Source organism: Megalobrama amblycephala, linkage group LG18 (assembly GCF_018812025.1).
Source record: "Megalobrama amblycephala isolate DHTTF-2021 linkage group LG18, ASM1881202v1, whole genome shotgun sequence".
Classification (NCBI taxonomy): domain Eukaryota; kingdom Metazoa; phylum Chordata; class Actinopteri; order Cypriniformes; family Xenocyprididae; genus Megalobrama; species Megalobrama amblycephala.
Window position 1 is genome coordinate 31,091,449 of NC_063061.1, and position 20,142 is coordinate 31,111,590.

A 20,142-nucleotide genomic window follows, 5' to 3' on the forward strand; every position below is an offset into this window, starting at 1 on the left:
TAATACATACTGACAGATCTAGAACAACATGAACGGGGATATGGAGAGAGATGGAGTGACAATGACACAGGGATGTTGGGAAATCAAGGGATTTGTTGCTCCTGCTGTTTCCTCTGGTGCTGTGAAGTGAACTATATGAGCCAACATCATCATCACACGCTGACTGTGAAATGGCCGTTTCTTCTGATCAGCAGAATCAAAGGCTTGTTCAGAGTTCTAGCTTACTGAATACCGTATGAAGGATGCACTGTGTACGAACTACTCTTTTTAAATGGCTTGTAAAACAGTACGCATTATGCAATGATAAACATTTATGCTGATACTGATACTAGTTTAAAGATACTACTAAGTTTAAAAAAAATGAATAGAAAGTTTTTATTTGAAATAGAATAAATCTTTTATAACATTACAAATGTCACTTTTGATCAATTTAATGCATCCTTGCTGAAGGTATTAACTCTTTCTCCGCCGTTAACTTTTGGAAGAATACAGAATCTCTGGATCAAAACATACTGTGGGCGAAGAAGCAGAGACAAGCGATAAAAGTATTGTTTATGCACATGTAAAATAACACGATCATCAAATATTAAACACCATATAAATCAAAACTGCCTAAAGTTACCGAATTCATGACAGAGGCTCTGTTCTTTCTTGTGATATATTGTATGTTCAGATATTCATAAAACAAAATATTCAGGGGGCCGTGAAAGTTTTGTGAAAATTATCAAAAATGCTGGAGCTGGCTGCAACAAAAAAAAAAAAAAATGCTGGCAGGGAAAGTATTTCTTTAAAAAAAAATGATAGTGAGATGACCAATAAAATAACTTTTAGATGCTTCTTGCGTTCAAATCAGGCTAAAAGCTCTGTTTTTCAGGTCAGCCTATTATATACATGTGTGTTTCAGAGTAAGGATTGTCGTAAAAAGATCGTCAATACTTTTACCAATTGACTCCATTAATTAAAAAGCAAAATTTCCTGTCGTAAAGCTGTCACGTTAAGTGTTCACAACTGTTTTTTTTTTTAATTATTATTATTTCAGGGCCAATGATGTACATTTGACATCAGGTGACCACCCAACACAATGAAAAAACTAACGATACAAAAAAATTCCACAAAATGTATTAAAATTCCCATCTGCATGCAAAATCAGATCCAGCTGCATGCAAAATTGCTTAAATAACAAATAATTTTGCATTAATGTTGTCAAAAGTACAGACTTTGATACTGAAAGTCAGTACTGAAATTTTAAAAATGTGACGCTTTGAGCGCTGTCGAGCAGATTCGTAAACACCTCTGATTGGTCTCTGTGTTCACGCACTCAACAGATACGTCTGTGATTGGCTACAATGATCAACGCACAGGAGCGTTCCCGTGTGTACCAGTGTAAGCGCTTGGTGAAGAGCGTCATTGATGCCTTTTTACAACATGTTTTTGAAGCGTTGATCATTGTAGCCAATCACAGACATATCTGATGAGCACGTAAACACAGTGGCCAATCAGAGGTGTTTACGAATCCGCTCAACAGCGCTCAAAGCATCACATTTTTAAAATTTCAGTACCGACTTGGTACCGAATTCAGTACTTTTGACAACTCTAATTTGCATTTATCACTCTTTTTCCGCCCTGCTGTCTGTCAGAGTCTGAACAGACCTAAGATCAATTTCTGGGTTGCGACCTATCAATTGACAACCACTTTTTTTACAAGTGGCCTGTTACTTCCTTATTGTGTCTCTGTCAGAATGTGATGGGATCAGATTGGATGCATGATGATTATGACGGTGTGTATATTTTTAAAATCCTTTTATTGGTTTTATTTAGACATTGGGCTCATTAGAGCGAGTCAGAGTAAGTGAGTGTGTGTGTGTGTGTGTGTACGTGTATTTCACCCAGTTCAATTTAAAAAAAAAATGTGTGTTCCATAGTTCCGGTTTGCTATAAAGTTTGACCTGTGTTTGACCCAATCCTCAACAATACTGTGCCCTTACAACACACAACCTTCCTGAGGGTTGTAAAATGGCTCTAGAGTTCAGGGTTAGGTTGAGTGCTTTCCGTACCATTTACGACTTTCAGGCTTTTAGAAGACCTCTCTGTGACCCCTGCGCTCACCTGCTCCCTCTACAGTTCACCAGCATTTCTGAGAAATGAAGATGCCTGTCAAGTTATCAGATTATTTTCTGTGAATCCGTTCTTCACAGATTCATTTAAATGATCATCTCAGTGTGTTCCCGCATGGAATTTTAAATATTCTTTTGTTTGAATTTCAGTCCAGCTGTTATATCGTGTGATATTGTTTAAATATAGATTGCATCAAATATTGCGTTCAGTTGTCTTTCTTTCTATGTTTCCCATCCCCCTTCCTCCCGGCTCACCGTCTCTTCGGTTTGTAGTAAAATCTGGGTCACGCCGCATGATGCTGTAAGTCATTTCAAACGCACAGTGAGACTGCAGAAGATTCCTGGCATACGTGTGTGTGCCGGGCGATGTATTTGCGTAATCCTGCTCTCTATTGCTCTGAGATTTAGATAAGAACTTTTAGAACTTCTTTTTAAAATTTGTAAGTTTAAGATTTCAACAGCTCAATAAACTCAGATTAACCTACTATCAGACATCACAGAGATACCTGCATTCTTATCATTCTTCCTGTTCTTAATGTCAACTGAAATAGTTGGTTTTTTTTTGCCAGATTATATTTGCACATATATTTATATCCCTTTTACGGATACTTAGTGCTCAGGCAATATGTGTTTTAATGGCTGATATATATAAGACAAAAATATAAATGTATTAATTTAATTTTAAAAATGAATTAAAGTAAAATTCAGCATTTCATAATTTTATATATTTTATATTTCATCATGACATTTATCTTGTTTTATTATTAATAAATGTATTATTTTAATAAAATATTAGAATAAAAAAATAATTATAATTATTTATTATTTTATTTCAGTGTATTAAAACAAAAAAGTATATTACATTTAATTTTATTATATTTTAATAATGTATTAAAATAACATTAAATAATTTATTTTATTAACTTAATATATTTTTAATTTTATTTTTAAAAATAACAACAAAAGTATTATTACATTTTTATAATATATTAAAATAACATTGAATATTTTTTTATTAATTATATATATATTTTTATATTTTATGTAATGTTTTATATTTTATTTTATTTTAATAATATATTTAAATAAAATGCAATTATATAATTTATTACTTTTGTGTATTTTATTTTATTATTTTAATTTGTTTTACATTTTTAGATTTTATTTTATTATTAATGTATTTATAATTTTATTTTGAAATGTTTAGATTTTGATTAAGATATTATTTGGTAGATTGTTCATGATTTTCTATACATCTGGTCCCCACAAAGATAGCAAAAACCTCATACATACACAGTTACCTACACCTAGCCATCCAAATGAGGACATACCATAGGCTTTTATTGTTTTCATACATACACTACCGCTCAAAAGTTTGGAACCACTAAGATTTTTAATGTTTTTAAAAGAAGTTTCGTCTGCTTACCAAGGCTTAATTTATTTAATTAAAAATACAGTAAAAACAGTAATATTGTGAAATATTATTACAATTTAAAATAAATGTTTTCTATTTGAAAATATTTTAAAATGTAATTTATTCCTGTGATGCAAAGCTGAATTTTCAGCATCATTACTCCAGTCTTCAGTGTCACATGATCCTTCAGAAATCATTCTAATATGTCAATTTGCTGCACAAGAAACATTTACTGTTTACAATTGTACAAAATATTTGTGTACAATATTTTTTTTCAGGATTCTTTGATGAATAGAAAGTTCAAAAGAACAGTGTTTATCTGAAATCTAATCTTTTGTAACATTATAAATGTCTTTACTGCCACTTTTGATTGATTTAATGCATCCTTGCTGAATAAAAGTATTCATTTCTTTCATTTCTTTTCAAAAAAATAAAAATAAAAATTCTTACTGACCCCAAACTTTTGAACGGTAGTGTATAATGCTACAGAAGCTTTGTATTTCAGATAAATGCTGTTCTTTTGAACTTTCTATTCATCAAGGAATCCTGAAAAAAAAAATACACATTGTTCAACATTGATAATAACAAATATTTCTTGAGGAACTAATCATCATATTAGAGTGATTTCTGAAGGATCATGTGACACTGAAGACTGGAGTAACGATGCTGAAAATTCAGCTTTGCATCACAGGAATAAATTACTTTGTCAAATATATTCAAATAGAAAACAGTTATTTTAAATTGTAATAATTTTTCACAATATTACTGTTTTTACTGTATTTTTAATTAAATAAATGTAGCCTTGGTGAGCAGACGAAACTTCTTTTAAAAACATAAAAAATCTTACCGATCCCAAACTTTTGAGTGGTAGTGTAGTTGATTACTAATTACTATGGACTTCCCTGAATATTGAAAAATGAAGAACGGGGGACAGCACAAATGAGAAAATGAGGCCTCTCACTTGAATTTGCGTGTAATTAAATGACATTTTATTTTATGACAATGTCTTTCTTTCCCTGTAGAGGACGGGGGTGAACGCTGGTGTCTGATCTGCGGTGACCGGGCATCCGGACTGCACTATGGCATCATTTCCTGTGAGGGGTGTAAGGGCTTCTTCAAACGCAGTATTTGCAACAAGCGCATCTACCGTTGCAACAGGGACAAGAACTGCCAGATGTCCCGCAAGCAACGCAACCGCTGTCAGTACTGCAGACTGCAGAAATGCCTTCAGATGGGAATGAACCGCAAGGGTGAGCGAAACATGGTCACACACACAAACACACGCAGGTGATGATGATTTAAACCAGCAGATTTCGTCCTGATTAAATCCAACATGTTTACATACATGGGCATGAGCATACAAACCTGTGCTTAAGAAATGCAGTGAGAAACCTGTTTATTACTATTAAAATGAAAACTAAATTTAAAAATAAAACATTCATTATCTAAAATAGAAACTTTACAATAAGGTTCCATTTGTCAGCATTAGTTAACCACATTAGTTCACATGAACTAGCAATAAAAAAGCATTTATTAATCTTAGTTAATGTCAACATCTAATAATACTTTATTAAAATAAAACAGTTAATATTGTTTAATGGACCTGAGCTAATGTTAACTAACAATGAACAATTGTATTTTTATTAACTAATGTTAACAAATATTAATAAATGCTGTTACTAATGTATTGCTCAATGCTAATTTTAGTTAATGCATTAACTAATGGCACCTTATTGTAAAGTGTTACCAAATAAAAACATATGAAATAATAACCATTAAGTTTTCTTAGTTTAATGCTTTGATACTATGAATATTATAAGATTTTATATTTTTAAAACTTAACTATTATTGAACTACATAAACATCCTTTAATCTTTTTCTTTGCCCTCGTTTTTTCCCTGTGCTTTTTTCTTTTCCTCTCTTCTTTTTACGCATATCCATTAAGAATTACAATTTCACCCTAATTATGCAACATCTTTTGTATAAACACAAAAACAAAATGTTCAAGGTTTATGCATTTACCTCTCAACTCTGTCCCTCTCGTCTGTTCTTTGATGCTGCTTCATTAGAAGCAAATATCTGATCTTTCCACTATGCAAATTAGGTGATATAGATCAGGGTTTGATTAACCATACCTGAAGGGGAAAAAAAAACTCACAGAATTCAGATTGAAGATCTGGGTTGCACCGCAGCATGTATAATCATGAGAGGTGCTCAGATGGTGCTGATAACAAATTTCTTGATCCAGAGCATGCTGTCCTTCTCTGTCTGATACTTGGGGCAAAACTCTCTTACACATATACATAATTTACAATTTGTACACTTTAGCCTAGGGCACACACTGTTGATTGTACTTGCCTCCAGTGTGCAACAGAGGGGGCTGTTGGTCTTCATTGCTGTACCATCCACCAACTTCCTCCTGGCAATGTTTGATTTGCAATACTAACGACTTGCTTACTGCATACTGCACAGTATATATATATATATATATATATATACACTTTATACATACAGTTAAAGTGCACCAATGTGATTATATATATATATATATATATATATATATATATATATATATATATATATATATATATATATATACAGTACAGTCCAAAAGTTTGGAACCACTAAGATTTTTAATGTTTTTAAAAGAAGTTTCGTCTGCTCACCAAGGCTACATTTATTTAATTAAAAATACAGTAAAAAACAGTAATATTGTGAAATATTATTACAATTTAAAATAACTGTTTTCTATTTGAATATATTTGACAAAGTAATTTATTCCTGTGATCAAAGCTGAATTTTCAGCATCATTACTCCAGTCTTCAGTGTCACATGATCCTTCAGAAATCATTCTAATATGCTGATCTGCTGCTCAAGAAACATTTAATGTGTACAATTGTACAAAATATTTGTGTACAATATTTTTTTTCAGGATTATTTGATGAATAGAAAGTTCAAAAGAACAGTGTTTATCTGAAATCTAATCTTTTGTAACATTATAAATGTCTTTACTGCCACTTTTGATTGATTTAATGCATCCTTGCTGAATAAAAGTATTCATTTCTTTTAATTTCTTTTCAAAAAAATAAAAATAAAAATTCTTACTGACCCCAAACTTTTGAACGGTAGTGTATAATGCTACAGAAGCTTTGTATTTCAGATAAATGCTGTTCTTTTGAACTTTCTATTCATCAAGGAATCCTGAAAAAAAAAAAAAGTACACAACTGTTTTCAACATTGAAAATAATCATAAATGTTTATTGAGCAGCAAATCAGCATATTAGAATGATTTCTGAAGGATCATGTGACACTGAAGACTGGAGTAATGATGCTGAAAATTCAGCTTTGCATCACAGGAATAAATTACTTTGTCAAATATATTTAAATAGTACACAGTTATTTTAAATTGTAATAATATTTCACAATATTACTGTTTTTTACTGTATTTTTAATTAAATAAATGTAGCCTTGGTGAGCAGACGAAACTTCTTTTAAAAACATTAAAAATCTTAGTGGTTCCAAACTTTTGGACTGTACTGTATATTTATTTATGTATTTATGTATTTATTTATTTATTTATTTATTTATTTATTTATTTATTTATTTAGTGCTAAAATCAGAATCCAGAATCATAGTCAAACAGTCGTGGGTCAAGTAAACAGGAATTATCAAAGGTCCAAAAAAAATACACAAACACAAACTCCAAATAATCACTCACAATCAATCTCTCTGGCACGACACTAGACTAAACAAAACAATACGAAGTAATGGCAAAGAGGTACACGATCAAAGACACGATGGCACAATGATGGCGGAAGTGGTGTTTGGGGCGGTCCTTATATCTGGATCAGGTGAAGAGGAGAACCAATTGCAGCCTCCAAAAGATTTATCACAAGTCACCGCCAATCTGTAACACAAACATGCACAGGCACATACACCGAGAGAGGACATAGACAAGATACACACAGGACAACAGAATGAAATGAATGAATAAATAACTTCGGCTCGTAACAAAGTAAAAATGCTTAAAACACTAACTTGATGAGATTGACTTGGTTTTAATAAATAGAACATTAATTACATTGGTAATGTAAAAATACAAAATAGAATTGTATTTGGTTTCTTTTTGAATTCACATTTGATTTAAAATAATATATTAAAAAATAATATATTAATATATTGTATAATAATATATTGTTTGCCTCCTCATTTCAGAACGCCACTGATATATATATATATATATATATATATATATATATATATATATATATATATATATATATATATATATATATATATATATATATATACTGAAAATTACAGAAACAGTATTTGTAAAATGGTGGTATGCTATTCCTAACATATCTTCTTTATCTCTCTTTAAGCAATCAGAGAGGATGGGATGCCAGGAGGGAGGAATAAAATGATTGGACCTGTTCAGGTAAGACAACTGTGTGTATGTTTACATAGCTATCGTTAGGGTACAAATTTGTCCTTAGAAATTAGCTAAATCTAAACCAAGATGGCAAACCAATGAATATCGCACAAGAAGCAACGTGCAAACATTGCGCAAGAGTTATGCCGGTGGAAAAGTATTCACTACAGAAAGTAATAAGTGACAGAGCTGTCTGACACTGCATTAAAGGTGCTATGTGTAAAATTTAGGAGAATCTATTAACAGAAATGCAATATAATATACATAACTATGTTTTCAGTCATACATAAAGACCTTACATAATGAACCATTATGTTTTATTACCTTCGAATGAGCCATTTCTATCTCATACACTGCGGGTGTCAAGTCGCCATTATGCGCCGCCATGTTTCTACAGCAGCCCTAAACGGACAAACACTCTACAGAGTGCGTTTCGTCACTATGTTGTTCTTCTAAATCATTTGTGTTTTTATAGGCAGCTGGCATTGTTGTTGAATACGCACAAAGTAGTAGTAGTAGTGATAGTAGTTGTCTGGTTTATTAGAAGCAGAGAACATGTGAGGGGTGTGCGCTGTTAGTTGCAGTTCGCAACCTCACCGCTAGATGCCACTAAAATCTACACACTGCACCTTTATTGGAGCATATTCTCTCAGAGACGATGATAGACGAATTTCAACATAATACACTGAGAACGGCATAATTTATTCCATTATTTCTCCTGTGGCCCGTACATATAGTGTAACAAATGAGAAGATAGTATTTTGTGTTATTTCGTGTTCGTTCTGCTTGAAGTAAAGCTGCTGTTAAATTTCATTGATGACTGCAGTGTTACACTGTAAAAAGTAATACACTCTATCTATTCAATAAAATTGTAGCAACAGATTACAAGCAATATTATTAATTAAATTCAACATATAAAAATTGAGTTAGAATTTATCAAATTAATTCCTTAAAATGTGTAAAATTAGCAAACACCATTACAAAAACCATTATAAAATGCAAAGAGTCAAACCGACCAACTAAATGAAACACTGATCACCATAACGGTGACCAACATCTAAACCTCTGTTAATTCTTGTATTTCTCTTTGCTTCAGTGATTCTGCTTGTTATTATCAGGTCTCTTGACAATAAAAAATAAAGAGTTGTTAATTCATCTTTGATGTCTGTGTAAATTATTTTTGTTTAAATTTTACTTAAATTTTACTCATTTTAAATGGTTGACATCTAAGTATTTAATTTGATTAATTCTGACTCAATTCTGTTTGTTGAATTTAATTAATAATATTGCTTGTTGCCAAAATTTTATGGAGTAGATATAGCGTATTACTTTTTATATTATAGACGGTTAATAATTTGATTTATAGGCCTGTAATTCAATTCATTGTAGCCTACATTAGACCTAAAAAAAAATTTTAAATCATTTTTAAAGAGGAGCTTATAGCCTAGTCTTTTATTTTTCTCACAGCACATCAGTTAAGCTCTGATGCGCTATGAAATTATTGCAGGGCAAATTTATTATATTATTAATTTAAAGGTGCTGTAGAATGTCTTTTCAAAAGATGTATTATAAGTCTAAGGTGTCCCCTGAATGTGTCTGTGAAGTTTCAGCTCAAAATACCCCATAGATTTTTTTAATTATTTTTTTTAACTGCCTATTTTGTGGCCTCATTAACTATGCGCCGATTCAGGCTGCGCTGCCCCTTTAAATCTCTCGCTCCCTGCCCTCCCGAGCTCTTGACTACAAGAGCAGTTATACAGTGCGTAAACAAAGTTCTCACAGCTAATATAACCCTCAAATGGATCTTTACAAAATGTTCGTCATGCATGCTGCATGCATGCATCGGGTCATGTGAGTATAGTATTTATTTGGATGTTTACATTTGATTCTGAATGAGTTTAATAGTGCTCCGTGGCTAATGGGCTAATGCTACGCTGTTGGAGAGATTTATAAAGAATGAAGTTGTGTTTATGCATTATACAGACTGCAAGTGTTTAAAAATGAAAATAACGACGGCTCTTGTCTCCGCGAATACAGTAAGAAACGATGGTAACTTTAACCACATTTAACAGTACATTAGCAACATGCTAACGAAACATTTAGAAAGACAATTTACAAATATTACTAAAAATATCATGTAATCATGGATCATGTCAGTTATTATTGCTCCATCTGCCATTTTTCGCTATTGTTCTTGCTTGCTTACCTAGTCTGATGATTCAGCTGTGCACAGATCCAGACGTTAATACTGCCTGCCCTTGTGTAATGCCTTGAACATGGGCTGGCATATGCAAATATTGGGGGAGTACATATTAATGATCCCGACTATTACGTAACAGTCGGTGTTATGTTGAGATTCGCCTGTTTTCCGGAGGTCTTTTAAACAAATTTATATAAGAAGGAGGAAACAATGGAGTTTGAAACTCAATGTATGTCTTTTCCATGTACTGAACTCTTGCTTTTCAACTATGCCAAGGTAAATTCAATTTTTGATTCTAGGGCACCTTTAATAATAAAATTAGCCTAACCTAATAGTAATAATAATGGACTAGAAGAATGAAACAGGACTAACATGCCAAATCCTCTTAAAATTGCCAATATTTGGTGCTTTTGACAATATCTCTGGCTGTCGTCGACATATGATCATCGTCTGTTGACACAACCCAGCACAGGGGGGTTATCGCGGGGCATGCCCGTCCGCTATGCCACTGTCTCCACACAAACTCAGCACACTCTTGCAGAATTGAACCTGAAGTGCTTTGTGTTTCCTCTGAGAGCTCAGTGAGATTCTGAAGGCCACGCATGGAGATCAATTGTTATAAGCAGAAACCCTCTCCTCCTCTCTCTCTCTTTCTTAAAAGTATGTATACAGCACATAAATCTATAGAGAATGTGAATGAGATGTGTATGTTTGTTTCTTGGTGTCCTTGTTATCTGCACTGAAGTGTTTGTTAGCGTTGCTGCTGACTCTCCCTTATTCTAGAACTTGAATATTAGTTTACATCCCACTCTGTTTAAAAACACAATTGACGGATCCATCGCTTTCAGCCTGGCACGGAGGATGATAATCAAGGTGGACACAAAATAAGCAAGAGCATGTTTGGGGCCCCCCATTCCCTATTGATTTCATCTCTTATTGGCGGATTAAAAGTGACAAAAATAAATCAGAGGAAAAGAGAATATATAAAGAGCGAGCACATTCAACAATTTCAGCTTTGTTCACAATACATCGCTTCGTATTGACCGATCTCCATCTTTCATTTCACAGCGATATTGTGCAGCTGATGGCAAGCATTCTTCTCTGTTTCTCTCTCTGTAGATCTCGCTGGAGGAGATCGAACGAATTATGTCTGGCCAGGAGTTTAAAGAAGGAGCTGAACTATCAGATACGTGGAGCCACGGCTACAGTAACCACAGTTCACCTGGCAACAGTATCTCCGAGGGCGGTCAGACCTTATCTTTCTCCGCGCTGTCAACCAGGTGTGACCCGAATGAGATGTTCTAATGCGTTTACACACGGACGCGCTGACCCGCGTCTGCCCTTTTTATGCGCAGGGACAAATGGCTTTGATTAAATTGGATTATGAGATTTTTGTGTCGTGGACCAAACCAACAAACACCAGCAGAGAATCGAAACAAGATAAAGAGACGCTCAAAATTGAGGCAGTTTAATTCATTGATTCCCTGTGTATGTGATTCCAAAGAGAATTAAAGCTGTAAGCAGCGATTAAAGGGCCCTTGAACCTGCTGGCTTTAGGAAAACCAAGTACGGTGGGCAATATGCATTTAAGTATATACATATAGGAGGACTACGTCAGTCATTTGTATTTGCCGCACTTCCTGCCACCAGCTGGTGGCGCTGTGTCTATGAATTTTGGCGTGTAGATGTCTTCAGGTCAGGGCACTTATCAATCGTGAAGTTTGAGGCAGATTGGACATAGTGTGCTTGATTTACTATAAATTCCTGTTTCATGAAGATAATAGCATGTTTGGCTTCATGGCAAATACAACTTTGTTCTTGTTTTCTCTCTGCAGCCGTTCTGTGGATATGAGCACATACTCTGTGTCCTGTAGAGATCAATGCAGCAGTCCTCAGCTAACCCACTCTTTCCTGTTGTGTAAATATCCTTTGCCGCCTCCTACTGGCAGCAGCCTGAAGACGCAATCGCACACATTTTCGGCCCAGCTACTCGCTGCTGAAGACCTCACTCCTCTCACTACACCCATGGTCATAGAGGAGGGGTAAGACACACACACACACACACACACACAGAATTACATATCAAACACAACTTTTGTGTTGGATTCGAATGGATTTACACTTTTTGAGTTGGATTTGACTGGATTTTCACACTTACTTGCCCATTAGCTTTTCAAAAGTCTGTTTGCAGTCATATCTAATGGCCTAGACCTGATATAAAAACTCTGGCACCATCTTTATCTAAATGTAATATGCAGCATGTCGTGAAAAGACAGCTGACCTTGAGCTAAATGTTGACACAATTTTAGTTATTTTTTAATGGATAATTTTCAAAAAAAATGAAAAAAAAACAAGCAAAAACATTTTGAATTTTGGAGCCACGTTTGTCGCCTAATGTGTTTTTAAAAATAAATAAATAAATAAATAAATTTTCTGAGTTCTTTTATGTTACTTGCTATATAAGGGTTAATAGCATCACTTTTATTGCTTGGAAAGTTTGTTTAATTTCAGTGAATCTTTTCCTTCAAACTGTCTGTTTCAATTAATTTTTCAAAACACAGATGATTTGCTTGTATCATCATTCAAAAATATTTCCAGAAGCTCCTGAGAGACATTGTATACTTTGAAATCTTTTTTTGTAGATTTTTGTTGTTGTGAAAGAAATTAATACTTTTATTCTGCACAGATGCTTTCAAGTGATATTAAAGATAGATAACTATTTCAAATAAATCCTGTTCCTTTTGAACTTTCTATTCAGCAAACAATCCTGAAAAAAAATGTATCATGGTTTCCACAAAAAGTTTAAGCAGCACAACTGTTTTCAACATTGCGAATCATCAGAAATGTTTCTTGAGCAGCAAATCAGCATATTAGAATGATTTCTGAAGGATCATGTGACACTGAAGACTGGACATTTTTAATGAGCCTTAATGAGCATAAGAGACTCCTTTTTAAAAAAAATCTTACCGATCAAAATGTTTTAATATGTATACCTTTATTTGTGCATATAAATAAAAAATGATTAATATCATTGTTATATTGCTATATCAATTCTGTATTACCCTCCCATAAACATAATGGAAAAGGATTTTCATTGCTCTGTTAAAGGTGCCCTAGATTATGTTTTTAAAAGATGTAATATAAGTCTAAGGTGTCCCCTGAATGTGTCTGTGAAGTTTCAGATCAAAATACCCCATAGATTTTTTTTTATTAATTTTTTTAACTGCCTATTTTGGGGCATCATTATAAACGCGCCGATTTTATGCTGCGGCCCCTTTAAATCCCGTGGTCCACGCCCACAGAGCTCGCGCTTGCCTTGAACAGTGCCTTAAAGTTTACACAGCTAATATAACCCTCAAAATGGATCTTTACAAAGTGTTCGTCATGCATGCGGCATGCATGCGTCGGAGTATTTGAGTATTGTATACTGTAATATTGTTTACTTCTGATTTTGAATGGGTTTGATAGTGCTCCATGGCTAACGGCTAATGCTACTCTGTTGGAGAGATTTATAAAGAATGAAGTTGTGTTTATGCATTATACAGACTGCAAGTGTTTAAAAATGAAAATAGCAACGGCTCTTGTCTCTGTGAATACAGTAATAACCGATGGTAACTTTAACCACATTTAACAGTACATTAGCAACATGCTAACGAAACATTTAGAAAGACAATTTACAAATATCACTAAAAATATCATGATATCATGGATCACGTCAGTTATTATTGCTCCATCTGCCATTTTTCGCTATTGTTCTTGCTTGCTTACCTAGTCTGATGATTTGGTTGTGCACAGATCCAGACGTTAATACTGGCTGCCCTTGTCTAATGCCTTTTATAATGTTGGAAACGTGGGCTGGCATATGCAAATATTGGGGGCGTACACCCCGACTGTTACGTAACAGTCGGTGTTATGTTGAGATTCGCCTGTTCTTCTGAGGTCTTTTAAACAAATGAGATTTATATAAAAAGGAGGAAACAATGGAGTTTGAGACTCACTGTATGTCATTTCCATGTGCTGAACTCTTGTTATTTAACTATGCCAAAATAAATTCAATTTTTCATTCGAGGGCACCTTTAAGGGAGTCATTTACATATAAAAGTCTTAAAGATGCTGAAAGAAGCAGCCTGTTAAGTTTCTTTCTTTCTCATTTGTTCAGGTATATCGTGACTCAGTCGGAGCTGCTGGCTCTGCTGTGCCGTATAGCTGATGAACTGTTATTCAGACAGATTGTCTGGCTGAAGCGTTTACCGTTCTACAGTGATCTGTCCATCAAAGACTGCACTCGTTTACTGGGCGCTTCCTGGCATCAGCTCATCCTGCTCTCCTTGCTCACGGTGCACAGCAGACAGATACTGGCAGAGCTAGCCAACATCACACACCAGTACACACCCTCCAACCTGACACTACAGGGGTGAGATATAAGTGAATGGCCATCAAAGTCGGCATCATATTCTTTTCTTCCCGATTGTGACGTACATCCCAGTGAAATGGCTTTTTGAACGAGAATAAATGTAGGGCAGGACTTGATTTTGTCCATCGGGAATTGATTGGATGGTTGTGGTTTGCAATTGGTCGATCTCATGTGAGTGACAGGTTGCCCCGCCCTCGCACCAGTAAACATCAGAGAAGAGATGCTGCAAGAGGGAGAGGAAGTTATTTTGATTAAAAATAACAAATATCAACAAATAATGATGTGCATGGATAAATCAATTGTACTAGATATTACATTATTCCATAAAAGGAACCCATTTTGTTTTCATGGTGACTGACAATGAGCAATTTTGCCAGCACGGGTCATATATGTATTGAATATGATATATGCATGTGTGTGTACAGATTTGGTGAGGATGCTATGGAGGTCATGGAAAGCTTAAATTTTCTCTTCCGTAAGTTTCATCAACTAAGCATCAGCAATGAGGAGTTCAGCTGCTTAAAGACCGTCACCCTGCTCAATCAAGGTAACTGACACACACACGCACTAACCCGGATTCATACTGAGATCTTTTGTCGACATAGCAGATGTGTGTAATTTGAGTGTGTGTGTTGTAGATGTGGCAGGTTTGTGCAACACACCCATGCTGGAGCAGTTAAGTGAACGTTACTGGTCTGTGTGTCGTGACCTGACAGAACAACTCCACCCTCACCGGCCCAAACGCTTCTCTGACATCATCACCTGCCTTTCTGAGATACGCCACACTTCAGGTGTGTATATCAAGTTTGGAGAGAAATTGCAGATGAGAGCGAATGAACACAAAAAGATGATTTTTTTTCTTTTTTTTCTACCATTCAAAAGTTTGGTGTCAGTAAGATTTTTTTTTTTATCTAATACTTTTGTTCAGCAAGGATGCATTAAATTGATAAAATATGACAGTTATAATGTTATAAAATATTTCTATTTCAAATAAATGCTGCTTCTGAACTTTCTATTCATCAAAGAATCTTGAAAATAGTATCATATATTAAAATATATTATTTTTTATTGGTTTTACTGTATTTTTGATCAAATGAATGCAGCCTTGGTGAGCATCAGAGACTTTTTTCAAGAACATTAAATAATATTACCAAACTTTTGAACAGTGGTTCAAAATAAAGATGTTCACACAACTTATTTCCATGCAATAAAAGCATTTAGAGACTTGGGAATGTCTAACTCCAGCTAAAAAAAAAAAAAAAAAAAGCCACAGCAACAAATCTTTGCAGCACAATATTTCAGACTCGGTGTGAAGTATTCCATAGACAGTGCTGGGTAGTAAGTACGGAAGAGGATTAGGGCCAAGCAATAATAAAAAAATAAAACCATCTCGAGATTAAAGTTGTTCAATTTCAAGAAAAAACTCGTTAAATTTCACGAAAAAAGTCTAAATAAAATGTTGAGAATAAAGTCATTAAATTATGAGAAATTAGTTAAATTACAAATTTGTTCTCATAATTTAACGACTTTTTTCTCGTAATTTAATGACTTTATTCTCATAATTTAATGAGTTTATTCTCAACATTTTATCTCGACTTTTTTCTCGAAATTTAACGACATTTTTCTCATAATTTAATGAATTTTTTTCTCGTAATTTAATGACTTTATTCTCAACATTTTATCTCGACTTTTTTCTTGAAATTTAACGAGTTTTTTCTCGTAATTTAATGACTTTATTCTCAACATTTTATTTCGACTTTTTTCTCAAAATTTAACGAGTTTTTTCTCGAAATTTAACAACTTTAATCTGGAGATGGTTTTATTTTTTTATTATTGCTTGGCCCTAATCCTCTTCCGTAAGTAACTGATTGCATGTATTATGTAATCAGATTCCAAAAATGAAGTACTTGTAATTGGATTATATTAAATTTTAAAATTCTCATTTTCAGACTACTGTTTATTGATTACATGATTATATATTCATTGATTGTCTCCAAATCTTTTTTATCTTTACAATTTTTCCTTCTAAAAAAGCCTATCACTTATATATGTTCGTAAAGTCTTCCGACTTGAGGAATCGCACACACCAGCCCTAGTCAAGTAGCTATAATTTCATGGAAAATGATTTCATTTCATTTCTCAGTATTGCATATCTAATCAACTCCTGATAAACACATTTTAATGATTATTCAAATGATCACTCAGTGAGTCATTTAACCATTTATTTGAAGGATTTCCCCTTTCAAACATATTAAAATGCACAAATTAATGTCAATTCATATTTACATGTAATGCAGTTATTGCCAAACATTTTAGTCAGCTGAACCTCTTTTCACCTAATATATTTGATAATTAAGTCAAAAACACATTTGCATAATCATTGTTCACTTATGTCGATTAATGGTCACATGACATGCAGGTAAACAACTAAAATAATCTTTTTTGGTATGTGTTGATCTGTTTTTCTGTATTTATTTTCTATGATTTAATTAATTATTAGCTTTCTATGAATTCACTAACCCCCTGTAGTTCCTTCACAAACAACTGTTTGGGAAACCCTGATGTAATTTATTGTTTAATGCCTTGTTATATTGTTTTCTTGCACTTTGTATTTTTTATATTAATATGCTATCAATAAGATTGTGCTATTAGGTCAAAAGTAATCTAAAAGTAATCCAAAAGTAGTCAGAATATATAAACTAAAATATGTAATGTTACACATTACATTTCTGGACAAATCTACTCAGCACTGTTCATAGAGATGCATTAATTTCCTTTTTAATATTGTGTGCATGTGTTTCATAATGAAAATTTGGATGCTGTGTGAATACGCAGTTTGAATGTGCAATAGTTAGTTATTAAAGGGTTAGTTCACCCAAAAATTTAAATTCAGTCATTAATTACGTTCCACAACCGTAAGACATCACTTCATTCATCTTCGGAACACAAATTGAGATAATTTTGATAAAATCCGATGGCTCAGTGAGGCCTTCATTGATAGCAAGATAATTAACACTTTCAGTGCCCAGAAAGCTACTAAAGACATATTTAAAACAGTTCATGTGACAACAGTGGTTCAACCTTAGTGTTATGAAGCAACGCAAATACTTTTGTGCACCAAATAAACAAAATAACGACTTTATTCAACAATATCAATGGGCGATTTCAAAACACTCCTTCATGAAGCTTTGAAGCTTTTACGAATCTTTGGTTCGGAGGTTGAACCACTGTAGTCACATGAACTGTTTTGGCAATAGAGGCCTCACTGAGCCATCGCATTTTATCAAAAATATCTGAATTTGTGTTCTGAAGATGAACGAAGGTCTTACGGGTGTATAACGACAGAATTAATGACAGAATTTTCATTTTTGGGTGAACTAACCCTTTAATAACTCATTTAATTACAGTTATTTAATTGTTGGTTCCAGGTAAGATGATGGCCGTTCCCCTGGAGCAGCTCCCACTGCTGTTTAAGGCAGTACTGTACTCCTGCACAACCAATCAAAACCCCTGGCTAGCCAACAGCTCCGCCTCCGGGACATAAGCCACGGATCCAGCTAGCTGTCTTTATTTCCTCCCCCCAATGTATTTATTACATGACAAAGTTGAATGTAAAACAGATTTGTGTGTGATTTCGAACTGTAGCAAATGTAGCAAATTACCAAATTACATTTTAAGATGCCTGCAAAGATTACCTCAGGAACATAGCCTTTGAAGGAAAGACTTCTGAATTATCAAGTGAACAAAACCATTGTGTTAATGATCAAAATGAATATGAAGAACCGCAAATGAACGCACTGCAATCCTTTGTTGAATTATGCAGCCACTAGCCATTATATTAAAATGTCCTTGTGTTACAGGATGTCACTGATAAAATATGCCTGTTGATGTTGAAATAATGAAGATGCCAAGTGCTGCATTTCAGTCGAATATCAATGTTTCTTATTCAAATGGTAGCTACGTTTTGAGCTAATAGGGATTTCAAATGATAGGTAGTTGAAATGATTGACATTTAGACCATCCGCAGCTCACAAACTTAGTTCTGTTGTTGAGTACCAAAGTTGAGTGTGCCACAACATTCATGCTGTTGACCATCGTTTCTTTTGGATGGAGACTTCCGGTAATGTTTGAGCCAGTCGCCGGGGTAACGAAATGCAATAAGCACACTCTTTTTAGCCCAGGTGTGTGTGTGTGTGTGTGTTACATGTGTGATTTCCTCTCACACGTGTCTTCAAGGAAGTGTGAATGTTTGAACAGGGTTTATGTGTTTGTATTTTGGCGTAGTTGTAGTTTTGTTGGAAATGTTATTCCTCATTTCAGTGTCTTTGGATCATTTTTAATCCTATTTTTGAACATGTTTATATGTGTTTTAACTGTTAATAAAGGAGCCATTTCTCAGGAAGGCCTTTATGTCTGATGAGGGTCGAGTTTGATGAAACCTCATCGAGTTGTGCTGAGGAACATTCCAAGTATTACGAAACATTGGAAGAATTTTATGTGGTTTTAACCTTTCATTCCTTTGAAAGTTTACATTTCTGTTTTTTGCCGCAGCAGCAGACAATGAGAGGATAGAGTATTAGCAGCAAACTCGCGGATAGCATGCGAGGGTCGCTCTGATAGATAGCGAAGGCGGGGGGTAATCATTTTCTTTGTGTGTGTGATGTTTCTCTCTCTATTTTGTTACCATCTGAGGCCTTGAAGTGCCTCTGTAGTTGATGGCATATAAAGACCAGGCGGCAAACGGACTGTGTCGCTCAGCTATCTGCCTTTCTGTTTATATTCATTGTTCATCTGATTAGCGTCGTCTTTTTTTTTCTTCTTCTTCTCTATATTTGAATGTTTGCAGCATTAAATATAACATTGTACTTTTTTCATTTCATAAAGAAGGCCCGATAAACATATTTCTGTGTGTTGATTTATCATCAGTGTCTCTGTTTGGTCTTTTACACTGTGCTCTACATTCCATATTGTGTTTTCCCGTTTCTGTGGCCTTGCAGATCTACTCTAACATACTCCATGACTGTTTTTAGACAATATGTGTTCACTTTGAGGCTGTCTATGTGCTAGGGTAAATGGTGACAAATTTAACTATACACACAACACATGGGGCCTGTCCGAATACCCACACTTGCGGTCTTGGCCACTTGAGAGCATGTGTCGTGCATGCAACAGGAAGTAAGTGCATAAAATTGTCCTAGGTCTGAAAAATGCTGATGTACTAAAAATGGAAAAGTATTTCCTTTGACAACAATGTTGTCAAAACGATCCCCGTTCACATGGATCTGCAAAAATGACTAAAAACGCTGTAATATGCATGCCAGGCCAGTAGTTGGCGATTTCACTTTGTAAAGAAACACTACATGCCTATCCGCTTAAGTCATGAAGTAAGGAATGCCGTTTCTGGGTCCAAGCCTCAACTCGTTTCACTTGAGAATGCCATCGCGACAGCAGTTTATGAGCGCTATTTATTCACACAGTGATTAAGTGTGTCCCACTGAGTAACCAAAAATTTTAAACGGCCACTTCAAAACTTTGGCCACACTCTGGAAATACATCATATATAAG

At 34.3% G+C, this 20,142-nt stretch overlaps 1 protein-coding gene across 1 annotated transcript in view; it reads left to right on the forward strand.

Moving 5' to 3' along the window:
* The window catches only part of nr6a1b (nuclear receptor subfamily 6, group A, member 1b), a 39,430-nt gene extending 19,933 nt beyond the window's left edge, over nucleotides 1-19,497 (forward strand). Inside the window, exons 3-10 of the mRNA XM_048166567.1 lie at nucleotides 4,551-4,778; nucleotides 7,914-7,969; nucleotides 11,283-11,443; nucleotides 11,999-12,205; nucleotides 14,323-14,577; nucleotides 15,003-15,124; nucleotides 15,216-15,368; nucleotides 18,006-19,497. Of these exons, the coding sequence (XP_048022524.1) occupies nucleotides 4,551-4,778; nucleotides 7,914-7,969; nucleotides 11,283-11,443; nucleotides 11,999-12,205; nucleotides 14,323-14,577; nucleotides 15,003-15,124; nucleotides 15,216-15,368; nucleotides 18,006-18,121 (1,298 nt within the window). The 3' untranslated portion in view covers nucleotides 18,122-19,497. The remainder of the gene's footprint in view (nucleotides 1-4,550; nucleotides 4,779-7,913; nucleotides 7,970-11,282; nucleotides 11,444-11,998; nucleotides 12,206-14,322; nucleotides 14,578-15,002; nucleotides 15,125-15,215; nucleotides 15,369-18,005) is intronic.
* The last annotated feature ends 645 nt before the right edge of the window (nucleotides 19,498-20,142 follow it).